The 13,883-nt window shown below is 36.5% G+C and overlaps 1 protein-coding gene across 1 annotated transcript in view; it reads right to left on the reverse strand.

Moving 5' to 3' along the window:
• The window catches only part of DPY19L1 (dpy-19 like C-mannosyltransferase 1), a 106,722-nt gene that overhangs the window by 52,022 nt on the left and 40,817 nt on the right, over window positions 1–13,883 (reverse strand). The window contains exon 7 of the mRNA XM_023512425.1: window positions 11,671–11,728. Within this exon, the coding sequence (XP_023368193.1) occupies window positions 11,671–11,728 (58 nt within the window). The remainder of the gene's footprint in view (window positions 1–11,670; window positions 11,729–13,883) is intronic.

The following is a 13,883-nucleotide window of genomic DNA, read 5'->3' on the forward strand; positions in this document are numbered from 1 at the left end:
ACCCAACTATCATTCAGCATAAGGTTGTTTAATTTCCATGCCTTTGTGTGCATCTGAACATTTTTGTTGGAGTTGATTTCCACCTTTATTGCCTTGTAGTCTGAGAGAATATAGGTATAATTTTTATTCCTTTAATTTTGCTAAGATTTGATTTTTATCCTAGGATGTGATCTATTTTAGAATATGTGCCATGGGCTGATGAGAAAAATGTATGTTCTTTTGCTTTGGGATGTTATGTGCTGTAATGTCTATTAATCCCATTTGTTCTAGGGACGTATTTAAGTCCATCTTTGTTAGTTTCTGTTTAGAGGATCTGTCCAGTTCGGTTAGAGGGGTGTTAAAGTCCTTGACTATTATGGTGTTATAGACTAACATATTTCTCAGACCCCTCACGATTTGTTTTATAAATCTGAAAGCACTTAAATTAGGTACATAAACATTTAAGATTGAAATGTCTTTTTGTATGCTTCCTTTGACCAGTATGAAGTGCCCATCTTTGTCTTTTTAACTTTAGTTGCTTTGAATCCTCTTGTATCTGAGAATAAGATTGCAATCCTTCCTTTCTTCTGATTCCCGTTTGCTTGAAATACTGTTTTCTATCCCTTGAATCTGAGTCTTTATTTGTCCTTCAAGGCTAGGTGTGTCTCCTGCTTACAGCATACAGATGACTTGTGTCTTTTAATCCAATCAGCCAACCTATGCCTCTTCAGTGGGGAACTCAATCCATTGACATTAATTAATAAGTGTGGTAGAATTTTATTCATCTTACCATGAAAAAACCTGTTGTGTAGTTTTATCCTTTGTACCATTGTAGAAAATAAGTTTTGGCCTTTAGCTGACTGGTGTCTGCTTTAGTGGCGATCTATGTGGGGTTCAGTGTTGAGAACAGATCTAAGTATTTCCTGTCCAGCTGCTCTTGTGGCAAATTTCCTCAGTGCTTGTATATTGGCAAAAGTTTTGATTTCTCCATCAATTTTGAAGCTTAGTTAAGCAGGGTACAGAATTCTAGGCGGAAAATTGCTTTGTTTAAGAGTGTTGAAGGTGGATGACCATGCTGTTTTGGCTTGGAAAGTTTTCAGTTGAGAAGTCTGCTGTTATCCTAGTGGCTCTGCCCTTGTAAGTCAGTTGGCACTTACTCCTAGCTGCTTGCAGAATTTTCTCCTTTGTCTAGACTTTGGACAGGTCCGTTACAACGTTTCTGGGAGATGCTCTATTGGAGTTGAGATGACCTACAGTTTGATATCCTGAAAGGAATGTGTCAGGATCTTTAGTAAAACATGGGAAGTTTTCATTTATGATAGTCTTCAGTAGGGCTTCCATACCTTTGAGGCCATCTTCTCCCCCTTCAGGGATTCCTATTATTCGTAAGTTTGATAACTTCATGGAGTCTCGCAGTTCTCTAAGTGCCGGCTCTGCTTTCTCTTTTTTTTCTGCCTCTGTAACTACTTGGGTTAACTCAAAAACTTTAACCTCTGGCTTTCATGTTCTTTCTTCTCCATGGTCTAATATATGAAATCAAACAAACTATAAAAAAATCTCCTAACAAAAAAATGGTCCAAATGGCATCACACCAGTATACTACAAAACCTTCAAAGAAGAGCTTATACCTATACTGCAGAAACTATTCAAAAAAAACTGAGAAGGAAGGAATCTTCCCCAACACATTCTACAAAGCAAACATCATCCTCATACAAACTAGGAAAAGACTCAACTAAAAAGGAGAACTTCAGACCAATCTCACTAATGAACAGAGATGCAAAAATTCTCAATAAAATCCTAGATTATAGCTTCTCATTTAAAAAGTCATATATCATGATCAAGTAAGTTTCATCCCAGGGATGCAAGGCTGGTTCAACATACCAACTCCATAAATGTAACTCACCATATCAACAGAAGCAAAAACAAAGACCATATGATCCTCTCAAGAGATGCAGTAAAAGCATTCTATAAAATTCAGTATCCTTTTCTAATTAGAACACTAAAAAATATAGGCATAGGTGGCACATTCTCAAACTGACAGAAGCCATCTATGACAAACCCACAGTTGATGTTATACTGAATGGAGTAAAACTCAAACCTTTTCCACTTAGAACCAGACAAGATTGTGCTCTATCACCACTACTATTCAACACAGAGCAGAAAGTTCTAGCCAATATAACCAGGCAAGAGAAAGAAATAAGGGCATCCAAATGGGGGCAGAGGAGGTCAAACTCTCACTCTTTGCTGATATGATCTTATACTTAGAGAACCCCAAAGACTCCTGGAAATGATCAAAAAATACAGAAAGGGAGGCTAAGGCAGGTGGATTCCCTGAACTCACAGGTTTGAGATCAGCCTAAGTTAGAGCAAGACCTTGTCTCTAGAAATAGCCAGGCATTGTGGTGGGCCTGTAGTCCCAGCTAGATGGGGGGCTGAAGCAAGAGAATTGCTTAAGCCCAGAGTTTGAGGGTGCTGTGACCTGTGAGGCCACAGCATGCTACCGAGGGTGACAAAGTGAGATTCTGTCTCACCAAAAAAAAAAAAAAAAAAAAAATACAGTAAGGTCTCAGAATATAAAATAAATGTACAAAAACCAGGAGCCTTTGTATATGCCAATAACAGCCAAGCTGAGAACCTAATCAAGGACACAATTCCCTTCACAGCAGCTTCAAAGATGCTGTCGTGGATGTGGAGAGAAGGGAACACTTTTACACTGCTGGTGGGACTGCAAACTCATACAACCTTTTTGGAAGGAAGTATGGAGAATCCTCAAAGAATTCAAACTAGACCTCCCATTTGATCCTACAATCCCAGTACTGGGCATCTACCCTGAAGAAAAAAGAAATTCTTCTATCATAAGTACATTTGCACTAGACTATTTATCGCAACTCAATGTATAATCACCAAAATGTGGAAACAACCTAACTGCCCAACAATCCAGGAGTGGATTAACAAGCTGTGGTACATGTATACCATGGAATACTATTCAGCCACTAAAAAAGATGGAAACTTCACATCTTTTGTACTAACTTGGATGAAGTGGAACATATTCTTCTTAGTAAAGCCTCACAAGAATAGAGAAGAATCCAATGTACTCAATTTTGATATGAGGACAATTGATGACCTAGTACATGGACAGGGGGAAATGAGGGAGTAGAGAAAGGGAAGAAGGGAGGGGAATGGGGGGTCACGGTGTTTGGCACACCTCTTGGGGGAGGAACATATTTATAAGAGTGACTTTGTCTGACAAATGCAATTAGTGTAAGCTGGTCCTTTGTACCTTCAGTGAATCTCCAACAATAAAAAATATATATATTTGCAATTTCTCTCTAAAAAGGAAAAAAAAAAGGGATGAGAGACTTAGGAAAACAAAGAAAATATTGACTAGAAATTTTCCAAAACTGATTAAAAATAAAAATTAACACACAGAATAAAAGTACTCATTAAGCCTCAAGCAGGATACATACAAAGGAAACCACATCCAGGTTCAATACCTTCAAACCAATTAAAATCAAATATAAAAAGAAAATCTTCAAATCACCACAGGGGGAAAAAAAAACACTACATCCCATGGGCTCAAGTACTAGTCTGAAAATAGTAGATCAATAACTAGAGGCCCACATGAGAGAAAATTAAAGAAGGGATACGGTGGGAAGGGGCTTGGTAAGTTCCCACCTATCAGGTACAATGTAGGGATATATGGCACAATTTCTGGGTGAAGGACTCAACTACAACTCAGACTGCAGACTTTACCTTACAAATTCAAATAAGGTAACCTAATCATTAACCTGAAATTTTAGAAAAGAAAATTAAATGTTACTCTGCTGCTCATAATCCTTCCAGTGGTTTTCTATCTAGTCCAAATACAGTATTTCACTGTGTATAAAGTGGACTTTTTGCTCAAATTTTTGGGAGAAAAATAGGATGCATATTATACATGAGTAATATGTCCTGGGAAGAGGGAAACCTGGCAGACCTTCCAGGGCTACCATGCCCTGTCACCTGACCCTGCCGTGCACTCGGGGTTCCACTCCAAGAGGATCCAGGATCTGATGGGAGGAGGCCCCATGGCCTCTACCAAGTGTCACAATCAGAAGAGGTGATGGTGGCAAGGCTAGCAAGGCAAGTCAATGAGGCAGCCTTCAGCCATGCAAGATGAGGCCCAAGAACTCCACACTGGTCCCAATGACCCACATGGCTGCTCACAGACTGAGAGGACTCAGAAGCTCCCACCCATCGGCCACACCTATGGCCATCCTGGCCACAGTCCCTGAAATGGCAGGGAGGGAAGGGGCAGCCTTCACAGAGCAGGTGGCTACAGAAGGGTAGTGAAATATGAATGTTTACCAAGGAAGCATTAGCCTTCCTCAAACTCATCTCTCTTTGCCAAGAACTTCCCACTTTCTTGAGGGGTGTTTTCATGAATGTCTGGGCCAAAAATGTTGGTAAGCATTATACAAAGAAATGCAGTATATACAGTAAAATATGGTAAACCTTATAATGACCTACAAAGGCTATAAATTCTGTTCCCTCCCTAACCCAACTCCCATTATAAACTGACATTATCTCCTATCACTCTCTGCCCCTCTTTCTAGTTCTCAAATAAGCCAGTTATTCTCCTACTTTAAGCAGAAGACTGTCTCACGCTCACATGAATGTCCATAAGGATAATGGTCTTTGTTTTACTCAATGACACATCTCAAGCATCAAAAATTACCTGGCATACTGCAGGCATTCAGTATATATTGTTTTAATTAAATTTAATAAAACAGAAGACCTAGAATACAGGTCTTAGCCATAACCTCACTATCACTAGACAGAAAAGGGAAAACAAAGAGGAGGAGGCCATAAAATAGGCAAGAAAAGATCTCTGTGCCTTTCATTTGCAAAAGATAAATTATGGTGTTATCTACTTGGAAATCCTACTCCCTTAAGCTAAGTGCTATATGTTTGGAAAGAAGAGTGGTTGATCAGAAACTTAAGAATGCTCTTCCTGAAAACAGCTGTATGATACTGGTCTAGTCAATGATTCTTACATAAGAGTTCAAAAGCACAGGCAATGAAAGCAAATACAGACAGCTGGATTATATCAAACTAAAAAGCCTCTGTTCAGCAAAGGAACATTACCAGAGTAAACAGACAATTCACAGATTGGAAGAAAACATCTACAAACCTACATCTGAGAAGGAACTACTATAAACATATAATAAACTCGATAGCAAATAACTACATTAACAAATGGGCACAGGATCCTTGAAGAGATACCAAAGGCCAGCAAATATAGGAAAAAATGCTCAATTTTTCAAATCATGGAAACACAAATTAAAACCACAATGAACTATCAACTCATACCCATTAGAACAGATATTATGAAAAACACAAATAGTAACAAGTGATGGAGAGGATATAGAGAAAAGAGAATCCTTACACACTGTTGGTGGGAATGTAAATTAGTACAGTCATCTTAGAAAACACTATAGAGAGTTTCTTCTAAAAACTAAAAGTAGAACTACTATAGGATCTAGCAACCCCACAAAGAAACTAAAATCAGTATGTTGAAGAGATATCTGCATTTCCATGTTTATTTCAGCATTATTCACAATGGCCAAGATATAGAAGCAATCTTAGTATCTATCAAGGGATGGAGACTAAAAGAATGTGGCATATATACACAATGGAATACTATACAGCCTTGAAGGAGAATAAAATTATTACATTTTGCTGCATCATGAAGAATATTATGTTAAGTGAAATGAGAGAGACACAGAAAGACAAATACTATATGATCTCACTTACATGCAGAATCTGAAAAAGAAAGGTAGATACCAGAGGCTGGGGAATGGGAGAAAAGGGAGATGCTGATCAAGGAGTACAAAGTTCCACCTAAGTAGGAAAAATAAGTTTTCGTGGTCTATTACACCACATGATGACCACAGTTAATAACAATCCACTATGTGATTTGAAATTGCTAAAATAGATATTTTTCTTTTTTGAGACAGAGTCTCACTCTGTCACTTGTGGCTGCATGTGGTGGTGTCATAGCTCATAGTAACCTCAAACTCTTGGGCTCAAGCAATCCTCTTGCCTCAGCCTCCTGAGTAGTTGAGACTACAACCTGGCTAGTTTTTCTATTTTTAGTACAGAAGGAGTCTCCTTCTGGCTCAGGTTGGTCTTAAACTCCTGAGCTCAGGAGATCCATTCACCTTGGCCTCCCAGAGTGCTAGGATTAAAGATGTGAACCACCATGCTGCTAAAATAGACTGTTACCATTCCTACCACATAAAAATATGTGGGTGAGGTAAATTATGTGTTAATTAGCATAATTGAGTTTTTCTAGAGGTATGTGTAGATCAAAATACTACATTCTACTCCTAAATATACATAATTATTCCTCAATTAAAATAAATAAATAAAAATATCATCTCCCTGATTAGTAATTTTGAGCCAATCACTTAATCTTTTAGTGCTTCCACATTTACGATATTGGAATATTATTTACTACTTACCTATTATACAAGATAATTGGCTTACTGAAATTGTTTTTAAAGGCCTTTGAGCATTCTTTTTTCAAATATTATATAAACAGCATAACTATGTCAACATGCAATTACAATTAAGTACATTTGTATTTTAATCTCAGTTCAGTCTAAAAATATATCACTCATGCCTGATAATTTTTAAATTTCATCATAAAGAAGCTAAACAATTCTATTTCACAAAGAACATTTCTTTTTGTGTGTGTGTAGAGATAGAGTCTCACTTTATTGCCCTCGGTAGAGTGCCGTGGTGTCACACCGATCACAGTAACCTCCAACTCCTGGGCTTAGGAGATTTTCCTGCCTCAGCCTCTTGAGTAGCTAGGACTACAGGCGTCCACCACAACACCCAGCTATTTTTTTGTTGCAGTTTGGCAGGAGCTAGGTTTGAACCTGCCACTCTTGCTATATGGGGCCGGTGCCCTACCCACTAAGCCACAGGCACTGCCCCACAAAAAACATTTCTATTAGCCAAAAATTAGAAAAAAATATTTAATATTCATTTTTTAAATATTCATCTAAATGTTTTCAGTCAGCATGCGAAGAATTCTGCAACATCAATGCAAGCTACAGGCATCTTATCTCACAACAAGAAAACATTTTTTAAAAGTGGAACAAAATTGTTAGATTTCATCTTAATAATTCTTAGTCATGACATAGTGAACATTTAATAAAAAATCCTAATCAATAAAAAAGAGCATAATTTTTGTTATTAAATGTATAACATCAATCTTGACCATTACTATGAACCCTTTTATTTCATTTTCACAAGTTTCAGATTTGAAAGTTTTATGTTTGTTTTAAATAATTTGATTAATCCATTCAAGCTAGATATTTTATAGTTCTTTTTTTAAGTCAAAAAGGTTCCTTGTGCCCTCTATGACAACCCACAGCTAACATCATACTGAATGGAGTAAAACTGAAAGCTTTTCCACTTAGAACCAGACAAGGATGTCCTCTGTCGCCACTATTATTCAACACTGGGCTGGAAGTTCCACCCAGTGCAATCAGGCAAGAGAAGAATATAAAGGGCAACGACATGGAGGCAGAGAAGGTCAAACTCTCCTTCTTTGCTGATGATATGATTTTATACTTAGAAAACCCCAGAGACTCAAGTATAAAACTCCTGGAAGTCATCAGGAAGTACAGTAATGTTTCAGGGTATAAAATCAATGTCCACAAATCAGTAGCTGTTGTGTATACCAATAACAGCCACACTGAGAAGCAAATCAAGGACACAATTCCCTTCACAGAAGCTTCAAAGAAAATGAAATGCTTAGGAATATTCCTAACAAAAGAGGTAAAAGATCTTTTCAAAGAGAATTACAAAACCCTAAGTAAAGAAATTGCAGAAGACACTAACAAATGGAAGAATATACCATGCTCTTGGCTAGGAAGAATCAACATTTGAAAATGTCTACACTACCCAAAGCAATCTGTAGATTCAATGCAATTTCCTATTAAAGTACTAACATCATATTTTGAAGAACTGGAAAGAATAGTACTTCATTTGTATGGAAACAGAAAAAAAAAAAAAGCCCTGTATAGCAAAGGCTATTCTTAGCAATAAAAACAAAGCCAGAGTGGTATCACCCCACCAGATTTCAGGCTTTATTACAAGACTACAGTAATCAAAACAGCAAGGTATGGGTGGTGCCTGTGGCTCAATGGAGTAGGGTGCCAGCCCCATATACCAGAGGTTGTAGGTTCAAACTCAGCCCTGGCCAAAAACTGCAAAAAAAAAAAAAAAACAGGAAGGTATTAGCACAAAAACGGAGACATAGACATATGGAACTGAATAGAAAACCATGAGTTAAAACCAGTCTCTACATGCCATCTGATCTCTGATAATCCAAACAAAAGCATATAATGGGGAAAAGAACCCCTATTCAATAGGTGGTACTGGGAAAACTGGATAACCACATGTAAAAAGACTGAAACTCAACCCACACCTTTCACCACTTACAAAAACTGACTCAAGATGATAAAAGACTTAAATCTAAAACACAAAACGATTAAAAAATCTTGGAAAAAAGTGTGGGGAAAACTCTTGACAATGTTGGACTGGGGAAAGATTTTATGACAAAATAAATGTGGAGAGAAGGGAACACTTTTACACTGCTGGTGGGATTGCAAACTAATACAACTTTTTGGAAGGAAGTATGCAGAATCCTCAAAGAACTCAAATTACACCTACCATTTGATCCTATAATCCCATTACTAGGCATCTACTCGGAAGAAAAAAAAATTATTTTATCATAAGGGCATTTGCACTAGACTGTTTATTGCAGGTCAATTTACAATTGCCAAGATCAGGAAACAACCTAAATGCCCACGAACCCAGGAATAGATTAACAAGCTGTGGTATATGTATACCAAGGAATACTTATGCAGCCATTAAAAAAGACAGAGACTTTACATCTTTTGTATTAATGTTGATTGAGTTGGAACACATTCTTCTTAGTAAGCATCATGAGAATGGAGAAGCAAGAATCCAATGTACTTGATTCCAATATGAAGACAATAGATAATCTAATAATACAAGGTGGGGGAAGGTGGGGGGTAGAAGGAGGGAGCAGGGAGAGGTAAGAGGATGGAGGGAGATGGGGGTGAGAGTGTATGGCACATCTATTGGGATGGGACACAATTATAAGAGGAACTTTACCTAACAAATGCAAGCAGTGTAACCTAATTCTTTGTACCTTAATGAATCCCAAATAATGTAAAAGAAAAAAATTTTTCCTTTTTAAAACCAAATGAAGGAAAAGAAAGCTTTAAAAAGTATAGAGCAAACTAAATAATGGAAATAGACCTTAAAAATAAATAATAATCCACAGCTTGTTTTTGACATATAGCCCATTCACTTATGTGATAAAAGTAACTCTTCCAAGGAGGTAAAGTACCAATTAGTAACCCACTAGCAATTCCAGTGAGCAATGGTCTACAAAAGTTCTCTAAATACATAAGTAGGCACTATCAGAGTAGATATTTCCCTCTCCTATAAAAATTACATATTTTAGGCAACATTTTTAAAAAACAAGAAAAAATGAAAATCTTACAACCTAAAATTCAAATATTATAATAAAAGTTTACAATTACTTGAGTTCTCACCAATATTTTACCCCATGCAGTTTATGCTTTCACTTTTAATATGTCATTATATAAAAAGGTCATTTTTCTACTGAAAAGCTACAGTTTTATATAATTATCTATTCAACTATTTCAGTAAAACTGGAATCTAATTCCGGTGATATTGAGTTTACCTGTTCCTAAGGAAGTGACATGTAAGCATGCATTCAGTTACACTAAGTAGCTCAAAAGTATCAAAAAGACAATTTATCAGCCTGAAAAATCAACTGAGTCTGAATTTCACTGTTAAAAATTAGAAAGACTTTGTAAGGAGTGATGTTCATGCTACATGAGTATCAAAATTATATGAAAAACATATAATTTAGGAATTAACAACCCTAGTATATACCGAGGGCAACACAGTAGACCTTTGTGCTTGACAAACAGTGTTCTTTCTAGTGGTCTTGGCTCCAAAATTTTAAATAATCCCTTTCCTCCAGCATGTCATTGTTAAATACAATGGTCCTTTCTTCCATTATTAAGCATTTACTTCCCATTTCTTAGGTCATTCTCACAGAATCTGTGCTTCAAATGTTTCATGGTCTACACTGCCACGACATGCAGCATCCAGCAATAGAAAAAGCCAAATCCTGTTTTTCTTTTTTTTTTTGGTTTGAAATTCAAACTATACCTATTAACTGAAATAATACAATCATTTATCAAATGCTCTAATCTACAAAGCCACTCCGGCTTTCCATTTCTGTGATTCAAACTACTAAGTACATATTAGTTCAATATTCATTAGTAACTTAATGCTTTTTAAAAAGTTCAACATTGACTCTGTATTAAATTTGGGTATAATTACTCTTAGTGTTTCTAACATGTGCATATTCAAACATTACAGACACTGAGCACTATGAAAAGCATGAAAGGATGAAGAAATTCACGCAAAGGAGACTGACTTTTCTTTTCCTACTACAAAAGTTACCATGAATGAGATCTGGACAGAGATATATTACTAGAAATTCACTTACAACTAGGATTAGAGGAAGGAAATCATCATTACTCTGAATTTATACTGGAATGTAATCTAAACTAAATTAGATAATAATAATGATGATACAAGCTACAAATTGCACATCAGTTACCATCTGCCAAACATTGTTCTAGGCACTTATACTTATGAATTAATTTAATCTCAGCAACAATCTTATGAAACGTATTAAGCCCATTTACAAAGAGGAAACTAAAGGCTAGAGAGATTAAATGACTTGTACAGGCCGGGCGAGGTGACTGACTCCAATAATCCTAGCATAATGAGAGGCCCAGGCAGGTGGATTACTTGAGCTCAGAAGTTTGAGACCAGGATGAGCCAGAGCGAGACTCCGTCTCAAAAAAAAATAGTCAGGTGCTGTGGCAGCCTCAGGAGGTTGAGGCAAGAGGATATCGTGAGCCCAAGAGTTTGAAGTTGCCATGAGCTATGACGTCACAGCACTCTACTGAGGGTCACAAAGTTAGATTCTGTCTCAAAAATAAAAAAATAAATAATAAACAAATGACTTGTTCAGGTCACACAGACACTCAAAGACAGTCAGAATTTGAAGCCAATTAGTCTAGGTCCAGAGTCCATGTTCTCTATAACACTGTAATCTTTAGAAAGCCCGTGGACACTTGCAAATTTGTAGGTATAATGTTCTGTAAGAGATACTTAAAACTACATCAAAGGTGAATACATTAAAATAAGAACATACTGTGTACTCCTATTACAAAAGCCCCACAGAAGGAAGTTAACCATATATACCACCAGGTTATGTCTGCTATTCCTACAACATGAACTTTCCCGGTTTTTAAATTATTCAAAGAAGTGAATCAGACCCAGTATTTCTTCAAACCATGATGAGTTATATCACATAAGGGAAGAGACACAATGGTCATGAAAAGATGACTTAAAATAAAAGCAAGTGTTTAAATTTTAAATCAAAATTGTAAGATCAGACATTTAAAGACATTCAGAGATTAAATTTAAAAATATTAGAAGAACTTTGTATTCCCAGGAGAAATTCTAAAATTTTTTTTGACTACTTACCTCTCCATGATTGAAAAAGAAGCACAACACTGTAACCAGGCCTCCTAGTCGGCTGCCACTGGAAAAGAGGATAAGAAATCACAACTTAACAGAAATTCAAGTCAATTCTACCAGACCGTAAAACAATGCAACACGATAACCTCCCAGTATGATACTAAAAGGTTTCAGACATACTAGAACTCCTCTATGTTTATGTACAAAATATTTTATTTCCTCCAAAGTATCATTAATCAAAATAGTTTCATTTTTAAAAAATCATTTGCCATCCTCAAAATAGACACAGAAAAGCACACAAAGTAAAGGGAATAAAAAATCATTACTAGTCATATTACTGTGCATCAGGCAATTTGATTTTTCTTTTCCCTTTTTCCTTAGTACCATATATTTATTTATCCTTCAGCATTTCTCAGACTGTTTTCCTTGGGATACACGACATATGTCAGGGAAGGGAACTGGAGAAGTGCAGAGAACGGGTCCATGATCACAAAGTTGGAAAACACCATACTGTCTGCCTGCTCTTGGCAAATCAAGAACCACTTCAGCATATTAAAGACTCAGTTCAGCATTTCCTGAACTCTATTCCCCAAGCTACTTTTCTATAGAACGCACTCAGGGAACACTACTTTATAAATGTTTATCTTTCATTTCTTTTCAGAAAACTAGACTAGAACACCCACATCAAAGTATGACAATCAGGTTTATAACTCTAGCTAAGAAATTACAAAGATTTAGTCTGACAGTTCTAACAGCGAACCTTCATTTGCTCAGGGAAGAGTGTTCCCTACTTTCCTCCAAGTCTTGGTAGGGGCATAAGGTTATATTTAGGTCTGTTCTGCCATTTCTTTCACCCTTAGTCTTGAGGCCTTCTTACTCGTTAGCTTATGCTCCTTTCTCATTATTCTACCCAAACATCCTTCCTTCTTTCTACCCATCTACAAGTATGTTAACACAGAGAGGTCAAAGAGGAAACAAAGAACCAGACAGCATTGTAGGCCTTGTATTCACTTTGGAGGATGTTTGAATGAGAAAAAATGAAAGAAATACAAGATAAGAAATCCCGGAAGATACTGCCCTCTCCCCCTTACCTCCAGAGGTAAAAGGTAGGGCTGGGCTCCTAGCACAGGTGGCCTGTTCATCTTAGCTAATGAGGAGGAGTAAGACTGACTGACTGCATGTTTAGTGGCAAGTAGTTTGTGGACTTTCCATTTTCCTACAGAGGAGAGGCACAGTTACTTGTGGCTAGAGAGAAAAGGTGGCAACATCTAAGGCTTGAGGAAAGAGGGGGATGTCTGAAATACCATGTGCATTTCAGGAAACTGGTCACTTGGGAACATACAAGGGCTGCCGAGACATCTTAGAAGATAACTGAGATCGCAGACCACAATTTACAGAGTCACGAATTGTAGGACTTCATGATTTTTCTCCACCAGTTATCAGCCTGGATGGGCATAAAGTATTTTGATATAATTACAATTATACAAATTGTATTTTGACATAATTTATGGTGTATTCTGCCAGAAAGAATTTTTTTTTTAATTTTATGTAGCCAAGTACGTGGGTATTTTCCTTGACTACTTCTGCACCTTCTGTCTTGTCTCTGAGGGTCTTCCACACCTCAAAATTACAGTCTCCTAAAATTTCTTCTAGTATCATTTATTGCATTTTTCACTTAGATCTTTCATCTGTAGAACCTTAATTTTGTGTTTTTGAAATAGCCAATTATGCCAATATTGTTTATTAAATAAACATTCTGTTTACCACTGAAGTGGAGCAAAATTCAGCATTTATCCTATCTATAATTTCTTACAATGCTAGAATCCATTCTATTCCATTCCACTGATTTAGTTCTGTATTTTTTGGTATCACATTATTTTTATTACCGTAGCATTATGGTCACCTTACTACATGAGAAGGAGAGCTTCCTACCCGCAACTACTTTTCTCGCATTATACTTAAGCTTCATTTTAATTAATTCCCTTCTCCTCTGAAGAAAAAAAACTGGATTTTAGATCAGAATGACAACAAATTTACAAATAATCTGGGAAGGACTGTCATTTATATGATTTTAATTGAACCTATTCAGTTGCACAGTATGACTCTATTTATTCAATACCAATTGTATTTCTTTAAATAAAAATTTTATAGCCAAGCAATGTAACAATCAGTATTTAAAGTTAAAACTTCTACAAATACAAAGAGAACATTATAAAATC

Source organism: Otolemur garnettii, unplaced genomic scaffold (assembly GCF_000181295.1).
Source record: "Otolemur garnettii isolate 467f Iridium unplaced genomic scaffold, OtoGar3 scaffold00028, whole genome shotgun sequence".
In the NCBI taxonomy this organism is placed as follows: domain Eukaryota; kingdom Metazoa; phylum Chordata; class Mammalia; order Primates; family Galagidae; genus Otolemur; species Otolemur garnettii.